At 41.7% G+C, this 12,323-nt stretch overlaps 1 protein-coding gene across 4 annotated transcripts in view; it reads right to left on the bottom strand.

Moving 5' to 3' along the window:
• Positions 1-275: 275 nt before the first annotated feature.
• Trmt1l (tRNA methyltransferase 1 like) overlaps positions 276-12,323 on the bottom strand; it is a 30,599-nt gene continuing 18,551 nt past the window's right edge. For 2 of the 4 annotated variants that reach the window (XM_021161924.2, XM_021161933.2), the window contains exons 8-15: positions 9,336-9,579; positions 7,706-7,918; positions 5,776-5,966; positions 4,852-4,930; positions 4,160-4,326; positions 3,249-3,311; positions 865-991; positions 276-774 (exon numbers count right to left, since the gene is read on the bottom strand). In XM_021161924.2, the coding sequence (XP_021017583.1) occupies positions 522-774; positions 865-991; positions 3,249-3,311; positions 4,160-4,326; positions 4,852-4,930; positions 5,776-5,966; positions 7,706-7,918; positions 9,336-9,579 (1,337 nt within the window). In that variant the 3' untranslated portion in view covers positions 276-521. Of the gene's footprint in view, positions 775-864; positions 992-3,248; positions 3,312-4,159; positions 4,327-4,851; positions 4,931-5,775; positions 5,967-7,705; positions 7,919-9,335; positions 9,608-12,323 lie in introns of all 4 variants that reach the window. The other 2 variants (XM_029478143.1, XM_029478141.1) reach the window with 2 other exon arrangements.

Below are 12,323 nucleotides of genomic sequence, written 5' to 3'. Positions count from 1 at the left end.
GAATTGTATTTTAAGCAAATCATCTTGAAGAACAACATTCTTACTACTTTATACAGGTCATTTTAGTATATAAAAGGATCCAGCTTTATTTTATGTTGTACGCAGGAGAAATCACCACAAACCAGTAGAGGTATGAGAGTAACGGTGAAGCTGGGCCCGTGGTGCTCGCCTGCATCCCTGCTGCCTGAGAGCCAGAGCCTCCAGGTCAATCCCTGGTGTCAGAGAAGGGAAAGGATGGCCCTTACCATTTCCAAGAAAGACATGAGAACCCTAAGTCACTGGAGCCCAGTCAGAAACTTGGCTTCAAATGTTTTTATTAAATTTTTTTCTTTAAAATAATAAAAACTTAAAAAGCAACGCTCTCACACCAGCCAAGTCAGAAACAGCCAATTTTCTGAATGAAAACAGTGCTTTTTAAATTTTTTTTTATCTCATATCACTAAATTGAAAGAATAAAAAAGGATTGCAGCGGTACGGAGACTGGGCCATCACACAGAACCCTGAGAAGAACCCCCTCGCAGTCACCATCTCCTGCAGCCACTCGCTTCCGCTTTGTCACTCACGGACATCTCAACCCTGTCGGTGACCGTGTCCTCAGCTGCTGGCGGCATCTGGCCTTCTGATTGTGCTCCAGTGTAAGTGGGGGTGCTATACTTTAGCAGGATGGATTTAAACTGCATCAGAGGGGCATCGGTACGGATGCCCATTGGGTCAAAGTGAGTTCGGCTTACTCGAAAGCCTGCTTGCGAAAGACAGCACAAAAATTTTTTTAACCTGCAATAGAGAAAGAAAGCTATTAGGCTCCCAGTTTTTACTTAAATTATTAAAATACAGAGTGAGTATGTTGCCGCTTGGCCGCCTTACTTCGGCATGTTCATCCCTTTGATGCTGTGCCTGTGGATGTTGTAGTAAAAGGGCGGGTGAGCCGTGCTGGTGTCGGTCTTCTGCTTTTTGGCTAGGTTAATGGTCATCTCATTACTTTTTCTCTTGCCTGGAAGACACACACAACAAGCATGATCTTAACAACTGCAGACAGAATGAATGCTTTTATAATCCTGTCGACTACACAATTCTCACTGGCCTTCACTCGTGTTATCTGTTCACCTGCTTCTTGGTCACAACTTCCTTCTCTTTAAGCCTTTAACATTTCTACTTCCTGTTTATGAACCCGGGCCGATTACTTCACTGCGCACTGTAGCCCACACGCCACCACTCAGCCTGATGAGCTCTGCCATTCCTCTTCTTTGTTTCTTGTATGTGGTTATGTCTGTGTAAACCCTTTCTCCCTAGTTACATTCTACACTCCTAGGGAACGAGACGCTCAGAGTTTCGAGCACTCGCTGCTCCTGAAAAGATCGGGGATTCAGTTCTTAGCACCAAAATGATGGCTCTTGGCTGCTCTTCCCTGGGATCCAAGGGCTCCAGTGCCTTCGTCTGGGGTTTCTGCACTCACGTGTGCATGTACTCTCCTCTATATTTGTAACAAAAATGAGTATTTATAAAACAAAACAACACCCTGACTTTACCTCTGAGCAGAGCTGAGTGGATAGCAATAACTACAGGCAGGAACTAAAACATACACAGGTTTCTAGCGCTCAGCAGACGATAAAGGTACAACACATGCCTCGTTCTCAACTACTTAGTCTTTCCATGTTAAGTGAAAGATGCCAAACCAGTTATTCCAGCAATGTTTCCACATGTGCATATACAGATGTACAGACACAAACACACAAAGTAACTGAGACTTCAAATACTAACAGGAAACCTGACTCAGCGAACGTTCAGCGAACGTTCCGCCTGTTCTATCACGTATCAGATCGGTCTTATCTTGTCCTGGCTCGCTTCCTCCTGCCAAGCCCCCTCCAGTGCTGGCACTACAGGAGTGTGCCATAGTACCCAGCTAAGGCTTAGTTATCTCTAGGTATTATCCTCACATGCAATTTCTGGAGGACAAACACCTGATAACTGCTTAAAATAAGTAATTAGAAGGCAAATACAGTATATGAAAAAGGTTGAACTATTTCTTTTTTACAATAATACAAAATGGCAACTTGGGACTCCCAAATTAAAATTAACCCAGATAAGTAAAATTTGATTATATTGTTACATGAAATCAATGTGGCACATAAGTGAAAAAATGCCCATATGCAGAACAATTATAAGAAGGCCTACAATAAATCCAACATATACCTTAATCCTAACTATTCGAAGGCGCACACGGATTTTCTTTTGCCTGTGTTGTATTGACAGTCTTCAGACCAACATAAAGGCTCCAGCTATAGAATAGCCCATAGAGGTCAGTCAGCTTTCTTCATTTAGACATAAGAAAAACCTTACAGATTTACAATGTCTTAAAACATATTCATGCTTTACTTTCTATTCTTAAAAAGATTTCAGATGGGCTGGAGAGATGGCTTAGTGGTTAAGAGCACTGACTACTCTTCTGTAGGTCCTGAGTTCAATTCCCAACAACCACATGGTGGCTCACAACCATAATGAGATCTGACGCCCTCTTCTGGAGTGTCTGAAGATAGCTACAGTGTACTTACATATAATAAATAAATAAATAAATAAATTTTTGGGCCAGAGGAAGTGGGGCCGGAGTGAGCAAATTTAANAAAAAAAAAAAAGATTTAAGACATTTCTACTGAAAATGAAGAAACCGGCAAAGTTTCCAGCACCAACAGTGAGGCAGAACAGTGCTCTGAGAGCCAGTGCAGAGTCCAGCCCACCAGTGCTGCTTTGTCAGGCCTCTATTTCTCAGGGCACTGTATTGTTTCCAGAGATTTGCTTTATACCAAGTTAGCTAAAGGTGCTAAATGGACATGATTGGTAATTTTTATTTAAAAGAAAAAAAGTATATATATGTGTGTGTGTTTATATATATATATTTGTGTGTGTGTGTGTGTGTGTATATATTGCTGTTTTTTGAGACAGGGTTTCTCTGTGTTGCCTTGGCTATCCTGGGACTCACTTAGTAGACCAGGTTGGCCTCAAACTCAAGAAATCCGCCTGCCTCTGCCGCCTGAGTTCTGGGATTAAAGGTGTGTGCTACTACTGCCCAGCCAAACCATATACTTTTAATAAGAATTGTAAGTTTCCATTGAAGATGAACATTTAAAGTAAACATTACTACTATAATATTATAATTACAAGCTTTAATGCTATGTATATTGTTTTTAAACCTGTATATAAGATACATTTAGAATGTAGATACTTAATAGTTACATATTATAATATATACATACCCTGTGCACTGTAAATATCTACTGTGGTATCATCGGTGGTTTTAACAAATACGCCATTTTCTTCTAAAATAAAAAAAAGGGGGGGCATATTTATAGGTGACATTAAGAATTTAATGTTTAAATAAAACTGGAATCCCATTTACATTTTTGAATATACAAGAATGATATTTTTTTTTAACTTTCTGGGCCACTGAGAGAGCTCAGCAGGTAAAGGCACTTGTAATCTTCCCATGTAAAGACAGGACAGAGCTGATTGTGGCGTGTCCTCTGACTTCCACACGTGCCTGCGCGCTTGCGCGCGCACACACACACAGAGTTTAGGCTGAGTGAGGTGGCACACATCTTTACTTTCAGCATGGAAGGTACAGTCAGGTGGATCTTCTTTGAGTTCCAGGCCAGCTAAGCAAAGAGCCCGGATTCAAAACAAAGGCAAAGGATCTATTGATGTTGGTAACAGCAACCTCTCGTTATTACTACGGAAGCATGAAGACCAGTCTGCCCTTCCCCGTCTATGAAGAGCCAGGCACACTGATAGTGCCCTATCTAAGGAGTAAAAACTGGCTTCACTGAGGGATATATGAATTGATTTTCTGTACTTCAATGGGTATTAGCAAAATTTCTGGCTATACCAACTCCTACAATTGCCTACAATTTCTCTTTATAGAAGAGTAGAAAGTTTACAGAGGATGACAGGCTTTGCAGTGTATGCCCAGCACTCTGGAAGTGGAGGCAGCAAGATCAGGAGTTCAAGGCCAGCCTGGCCTATATGTGGCCTTGCTTCCAGAAAAAAAAAAAAAAAAAAAAAAGCAACAAATAAATTATGATTAGACTCACTAAGAAGGGTTACTTAAAGCATATTATTCCATAATTTTCATTATAACATCAAGGATAATCTAACAAGCTAGAGTCACCTTGCTTGTTGGTATTTGAAGGGGCATGAGTTGAACACTGGCTTTGGGGGGTACACTCTGATTCAAAGATTAATGTCTTTATTAGGGGTTGAATGTCATCCAAACCATGGTGAATAGATTCAAATAGCATCCTTTTGAGGAATCCAGTATTGAAAAGGGAACTTGACCTGGAAAAGAAATGTTTGAGAAATGTTTATTTTCTTACAAAAAGATTCTTATAATTATACAAAACATGTAACAAATTATGGGATAGAATAATACTGAAAATCAGGAATTTTTAATTTAGTATTATTTATATAGTAATTTCTCCTCCTTTAAAAATTATTTTTGTAAATTGTTTTGTAAATTAAGATTAGCCAAAATATTTAATTCACATAAAATCAACAAGATTTGGGCTGGAGAGATGGCTCGTGGTTAAGAGCACTGGCTGCTCTTCCAGAGGTCCTGAGTTCAATTCCTAGCAACCACATGGTGGCTCACAATCATCTGTAGTGAAATCTGATGCCCTCTTCTGGTGTGTCTGAAGATAGCTGCAGTGTACACACATACATAAAATAAATAAATAAATTCTTAAAAAAAAAAAACAATAAGATGTATTTGCTTTCATAATTTGTAGAGTACTATGAAAAACAGAGTGGGTATCTGGAGAACACAGTCAAACAGAAAAGACAAAGCTTGTCTTAGGTACGCACCACAGAGGCCCGAGTTCTATCGCTGTCTTGCCAGGCATGCTCCCATGACAATTACAGGGCAGCTGTCTGTATGGGTTTTCTGTAAAAACAAAAGATGTGTTTATATACAGAATACACGACAAACGTAAGTGTTATAACTTACATTAATAATGACTATATACGCCGGGCGGTGGTTTAATCCCAGCACTTGGGAGGCAGAGGCAGGAGGATTTCTGAGTTCGAGGCCAGCCCGGACTACAAAGTGAGCTCCAGGACAGTCAGGGCTATACAGAGAAAGCCTGCCTCAGAAAAAAAAAAAATATATATATATATATATGTATATATATATACTGAGGACCTACTATGTACCAGGTACTGTGCTAAGAACTTTATATATAGTTGAAAACTTAATCTTTAAGACTCTTTGAGGGGAGGAGAGATGGCTCAGTGGTTAAGAGCACCAACTGCTCTTCCAAAGGTCCTGAGTTCAAATCCCAGCAGCCACATGGTGGTTCACAACCATCCATAACAAGATCTGATGCCCTCTTCTGGAGTATCTGAAGATAGCTACACATAATAAATAAATAAATCTTAAAAAAAAAAAAAAAAAAGAAGAGAGAGAGAGTCTTTGAAGAGCCACAAAGGAGCAGGATGTCCGGCTTTGGGTGAAAATGTTTGCAGTGTTGAGCAGTGGGGAAGGAATTAATTGAAAATGGGATATGTTGAGAAAAGTAGGTAATCTGATTGACATTCTTAAAATTAGTTGATAGTGGAAAAACTACATTATCTCTAAATGTTTCAATAAACAGCAGGGGCAGAGCAGTTCACCTCTCCAGCAGTGGTCTCTGAAAGCACAGTGCGGAGCGTGTAACTGGGATGTGATGCAGGCTTGTTCGCTGGGTGCTGATACACAATGCCCACGCAGGCCAGAGGAGCTTCGCTTACCTTCCACCATGTTTCCATCCTTCTGAAAAATCCTCTCTTCACACCACTGGCAGTGGATCAGGTACTGGATTTTCTTGGCAGTCTCATCCGCTGAAGTAGGGCCTCTTAAGACCCTCACAACTACCAACACGAAGTGTTCCAGGGCCACCGCAAACAGCACTTCTATACCTTTGTTGCACCGTGCTGCAGCTCTGTTAAAAACAAAACAAAACAATACAAAGTGGATGTTCACAGTCAGCTATTGGATGGAGCACAGGGCCCCCAATGGAGGAGCTAGAGAAAGTACCCAAGGAGCTGAAGGGATTTGCAACCCTATAGGTGGAACAACAATATGAACTAACCAGTACCCCCAGAGCTCGTGTCTCTAGCTGCATATGTAGCAGAAGATGGCCTAGTCCGCCATCATTGGGAAGAGAGGCCCCTTGGTCTTGCAAACTTTATATGCCTCAGTACAGGGGAATGCCAGGGCTAAGAAATGGGAGTGGGTGGGTAGGGGAGCAGGGTGGGGGGAGGGAATAGGGGACTTTTGGGATAACATTTGAAATGTAAATAAAGAAAATATCTAATAAAAAAAAGGCAAAAAACCAAAACCAAAACAAAAACAAAAAAACCAAAACCACAAAACTATTATTTTGATGGCTCATCATTCCCTTTGTACAGCACTGTGCTGACAGAGCTAACCTGGATGGCAAACAGGGTGGACTGTGGTTTTCAACAGGACTGTTTTCTGTAATCATGATTACTAGTCTGAATTTAATCTATGTTTTTCCTAAAAATGCTTCTTGCAAACCATATATATTTCTGACCATATGCAGAATTATGTGCTAGCTGCTGACTACTTACTGAAAAGTAGTCAAAGCCCTTTTCTCTCAAGTTCTATAAGATACATCATTTCCAAATTTGCAAATTCTGTTGCTCATTTAACATTCACTGAAGACCTACGGAACTAATAACCTATGATTACGCTGAGGTAAGAATTTCCATCTAGGTGCTGCAGAACTTGTGTTTGGATTACCAAGTGAATGGGCTGGCCATCCACTATTGACTCTCTCCATGTGAGACTGCATTATTAAGTTATTTTGGAGAGGCTGGGGAGGCGGCTTAGCAGTTAGGAGTACTTGCTGCTCTTGCAGCACCCACATGGCGGCTCACAACTGCCTGTGCTGTGACTTTAGTTCCAGAGGATCTGATGCCCTCTTCTGACTCTGGCAGGATCCCGCATGCATGTGGTGAGACACCCCCTCCTACACACTTACACACACACACACAAAGATTAAAACGTCTTTTCTAGTAGCATAAAATTCTGTAGAGAATTTCAACATCTCTGACATCCCAGGGGAACAGAAAGACCCTCCTGACTTTCAGTTAGAAGCCATCATTTCATTCAGACTATTTGACGGTGAAATGATCTTTCAAACAGCTTGTAAACTAAAAAGAATTTTTGTTTCTCCTTTTCATGTTGCTACCTTGCCTACTCTTATAATTACTGAATTAAGACAGGTCTAAAATTAATTTCCCCTTTTATTGTTTCTTTTTTATGTTTCAGATATAAAGTTCTGACAAAACACAGAGTGGTAGGCCATCACGATAGCCCACGATGGCTCAGTGGGAAAAGGTGGCTGCTGCCACGCCTGATGGCTAAGTGTGATCTGCAGCGCACACCTGATGGAAGGAGAGAACCAACTGCTTCAAGTTATCTTCTGACTGCCACACATGCACCTATATGAATGCACACAAAGTAAATGAATATATGCTTTAAAAAAAAACCCATAAAATTAAAACAGTAAGTCAAATTAAAACTATATGTAAGGGATATAGAATTAAAAACTTCATGTGTATTTTGAAAAATAAGCACTCATTCGCCATATTATCTCTTCAAAATCACGAGTCGCACTAAAACATAGTAGGTGCACCATTGGCAGTTTGGTACCTTGCCACTGCAGCTACGACAATTCTGGCTGCCAGCTCCTTGTAATACTCTGTTCGGACAATGTTACATCCGTAGTGACGCCGGGCAACATGCTGTGCCTTGGCATACAAGGAGCTGATGTCTGTAGAAGTCACTGACACTATGCCAAGGTTCCTGACATTTCTGAACGCAGAGTCGAGGTAGTTCACTGACGTTCCAAAGGGATCCAGATGTCTAAAACCAGAAAGAAACACACACATCTAAGACCACATCAGTGATCCAATTATAACAATATTACTTCTAATGATAAAATTTTATGGATTCAGTGGGCGTGGTGGTTCATGCCTTTAATCCCAGCACTCGGGAGGCAGAGGCAGGTGGATTTCTGAGTTCGAGGCCAGCCTGGTCTACAAAGTGAGATCCAGGATAGCCAAGGCTACACAGAGAAACCCTGTCTCGAAAAAAAAAAAAAAAAAAAATCACGGATTCAACGTTTGCAAGGCAGGTAGGATGGCAACACACTTGTAATTCCAGCACTCAAGAAGAGGAGGCAGGAGAATTTCCAGTTGGAGGCCAGCCTGGGCTAATAGGAACTGACTGTCTTAGAAAACAGAGAAAAAAATTTACTTTGCAAATCTATTTAAATACTTAATTAGGATTTAAAAGCAAGTAATAAGGGCTGGAGAGATGGCTTGTGGTTAAGAGCACTGACTGCTCTTCCAGAGATCCTGAGTTCAATTCCTAGCAACCACATGGTGGCTCACAACCATCTGTAATAGATCTGATGCCCCCTTCTGGCATGTAGGCATATATGCAGATAGAGCACTCATGTATAAAATAAAAATAAAATCTTAAAAAAAAAAGGTAACTAGTTGTACTGGCTGGTTTTGTGTCAACTTGACACAGCTGGAGGTATCACAGAGAAAGGAGCTTCAGTTGGGGAAATGCCTCCATGAGATCCAGCTGTAAATTAGTGATCAAGGGGGAAAGGCCCCTTGTGGGTGGGATTGTCTCTGGGCTGGTAGTCTTGGGTTCTATAAGAGAGCAGGCTGAGCAAGCCAGGGAAGCAAGCCAGTAAAGAACATCCCTCCATGGCCTCTGCGTCAGCTCCTGCTTCCTGACCTGCTTGAGTTCCAGTCCTGACATCCTTTGGTGATGAACAGCAATGTGGAAGTGTAAGCTGAATAAACCCTTCTTGGTCATGATGTTTGTGCAGGAATAGAAACCCTGACTAAGACACTAGTAAAACAGTCTATGACATGTCAAACACATAGAAATAATTTAGCCTAAGAGGAAACGTTCATTCCCAGAAAGTCTGAAATTTTTCTTACTGGATATCTCAGGGCAAGGCCGAACTCTGCATTAAACTACCAAAATTTTCTTCTTCTTTTTAAAAAATATTTATTTATTTATTATTTGTAAGTGCACTGTAGCTGTCTTCAGACACTCCAGAAGAGAGCACCAGATTTTGTTACGGATGGTTGTGAGCCACCATGTGGTTGTTGGGATTTGAACTCAGGACCTATGGAAGAGTAGTAGGCGCTCTTAACTGCTGAGCCATCTCACCAGCCCCCAAAAATTTCTTTAATTTTAAAGCATCCACCCCCGGCAGATCTGTTTCGTGGGTATCTGACCAATGTTCTTCACTTACATAAAATCAAAAGATCTCAGGTGCATCAGAACATTGGCGTCCATCCTGGTCACCTGGATATCCCCCAGAGTGCCGTCGTCTTCGAGGGCATCACCCTCTTCCTTTTCCTCGCTGTCCACCACCACTTTTAACTTGTTTAAATGGCAGTTTTTCTGAATCAAAGTCACAGAGTTTTCATTCAAGTCATTAATTGTAACTTTGACTGCATTTCCAAGGTGCTTTGCCCACTGTAATCCCATTATTCCTTGGGAGAAACAGGGAAGAAGATGAATCTTTAAATTAAAGAAATTTAAGTTATAATTAATCACTGAAAAGGCAAGTGTCTTATAAGCAACACACACACACACACCCTCCCTCCCTCTTTCTCTCTCTCTCACACACACACTCTCTCTCTCTCTCTCACACACACACACACCCTCTCTCTCACACACACTCTCTCTCACACACACACACCCTCCCTCCCTCCCTCTCTCTCTCTCACACACACACACNCCTCCCTCCCTCCCTCTCTCTCTCTCTCACACACACACACACTCACACACTCTCACACACACACACACACACACTCACGCCCCTCCACCTCACAGTGTACTTCTCTGTACAGTATGCTAAGAGTGCACTACTCTGCAGGAAAGGAAAAGGTCAAGTTGAAAGTCTTACTGCTCAAGTTTACCCTCAAATACCAGAGAAAAACAAAGACGGTATATTCTGAACAAGGATCTTGTTTGGTAGCCCAGGCTGGCCTTTTTCTCTTTTCTTTTCTTTTTTCTTTTCTCTTTTTCTTTCCTTTCCTTTCTCTTTTCTTTTCCTTTCCCTTCCCTCACCCCCACTCTGCCCCCTCTTTCTTGGAAGATCATAGTCCTGGCTCTCCTAGAACTCCTGGCTTTGAACTCACAGAGATCCACCTGCCTCTGCCTCTCAAGAGTTGGGATCAAAGGCATTTGCCACCACTCACAGTTGGCCATGAAATCTTAATTCTCTTGTTTCTGTCTCCTGTGTGCAGGGACTATAGGCATGCACGAATATGCTTAGCTCCCATAAATATGGAAAAGAACTTTCAGGCTAATGAGATTGCTCAGAAGGCAAAAGTGTGCCTTGAGCAGCTGGAAAATCTGGTTTTGAGCCAGAACACATTGTGGAAGGAGAGAACAAACTCCCGAATTTCTGTGCCCCCTCCCACACCTGCCTGCATTCTCACACATGCACAGGAATAAAACAAAGTAAAGAAGAAATAACCTTTCCAGACTAAAATTTTCAAGTAGTGCACATAAGCACCCTGGGAAGTAAAAGGGACGACTCTGTATATGCAGCAAGAATTCAGGAAGCTCCTTTTCCCGGGCTTTAGTAGCTACTTGGAAGGTCATCAGAACTTACCCCACTGCCTGGGGTTTCTAGACACCATCAGAAATACTGATATGCTCCATGCAGGAACCTCACGACTGAAACTAAAATCCTAGCTACTGTGTGATGAACTTGATGTGATTCTTTTCACTCACAATAAACCTGAGGGACAAGTACTAAGACGGTCATGTTAGGGGAACAACCGTACAGAGGGACTGTGCTCTGTGGAGTTGCTTTTAATGATGCTGGTCCAAGATGTCTGATTTCCAGATGATAGCTGAAAAGCCAAAAAAGAAATGCTGCCAGATACAGCAGCTTATAAAAATGTTTAATATTTCTCTTGCAGAACCAACTTTAATTGCATATTTTAAAAGATAAAAAGAATGTATACATAAAACATGGCAGTAAGTTTGGGAAACGGGTCATATTATGAAGGTGACACTAAACTGGTAGAGCACCCTGGACTTTAGGCAGCCAAGATGCATACTATTGACTGAGAAGTAACATCGCCATAAATAACTCAGACAAAGGCTGTTTGGCCACGGTAAGTATAACGCAGTGAATAATGACTGGAAGCGCAGAGACTATTGCAATGATTTGCCATCAAGTGGGTAGATGTGGAATGGGAAAGGGGTGAGTTATATCACAAAGGAAGTCAGCTGGGCACGCTGGCATATGCCTTTAATCCTAGCACGTGGGATGCAGGTATCTGTGAGTTCAAGACTAGCCTGGTGTACACAGAGTTCCAGGTCAGCCAGAGAAATATAGTGACACACAGTTCCCAAACAAAACAAAACAATACATGCACGCATGCATGCACGCGCACACACACATTAGAATAAAGCTATTTTGATATGGAATTAGTGGTGGAAAAAATGAATAAAAAGCAGAGTTGGGGAGACAGCTCAGCCAGTAAAATGCTTGTGTACAAACATTAGGATGTGAGTTTTGATCTTTACTATCCATGTTTAAAGCCAAGTGTAGTGGGTATGTCTCTATAATCCAAACTCTCTCAAGGTGGAGACAGGATTCCAGGGGCTTGCTGGCGAGCCAGTCGAATCAAATCACTGAGCTCCATCCAAGTTCAGTGAGAGACCCAGACTGAAAAATACGGTAGAGAGCAATGGAGAAGCACTTCCAGTATTGACGTCTGGGCTCCATAAACAATGTACACATGCACACATTACCACATATGCACACAAAAAAGAATTCAAAGTTCACATTTAAATGCCTCAGCTCAGAAAGATGACCTCATTACTGCTACCATTGTAAATGGATATATTACTAAACATGATAACTACAGTTACATTAGTAATGGTGCAATGAAGATGAAACCTAACACTTCCATAGCATTGCCTGCGTAATAAGTACCGCTCTGTGTGAGAAGTGCCGCTCTGTGTGAGAAGTGCCGCTCTGTGTAATAAGTACTGATCTGTGTAATAAGTACTGCTCTGTGTGAGAAGTGCTGCTCTGTGTGAGAAGTGCTGCTCTGTGTAATAAGTACTGCTCTGTGTAATAAGTACTGCTCTGTGTGAGAAGTGCTGCTCTGTGTGAGAAGTGCTGCTCTGTGTGAGAAGTGCTGCTCTGTGTGAGAAGTGCTGCTCTGTGTGAGAAGTACTGCTCTGTGTGAGAAGTGCTGCTCTGTGT

Source organism: Mus caroli, chromosome 1, assembly GCF_900094665.2.
Source record: "Mus caroli chromosome 1, CAROLI_EIJ_v1.1, whole genome shotgun sequence".
Classification (NCBI taxonomy): Eukaryota; Metazoa; Chordata; class Mammalia; order Rodentia; family Muridae; genus Mus; species Mus caroli.
This window is presented reverse-complemented; position numbering and strand designations above follow the sequence as displayed.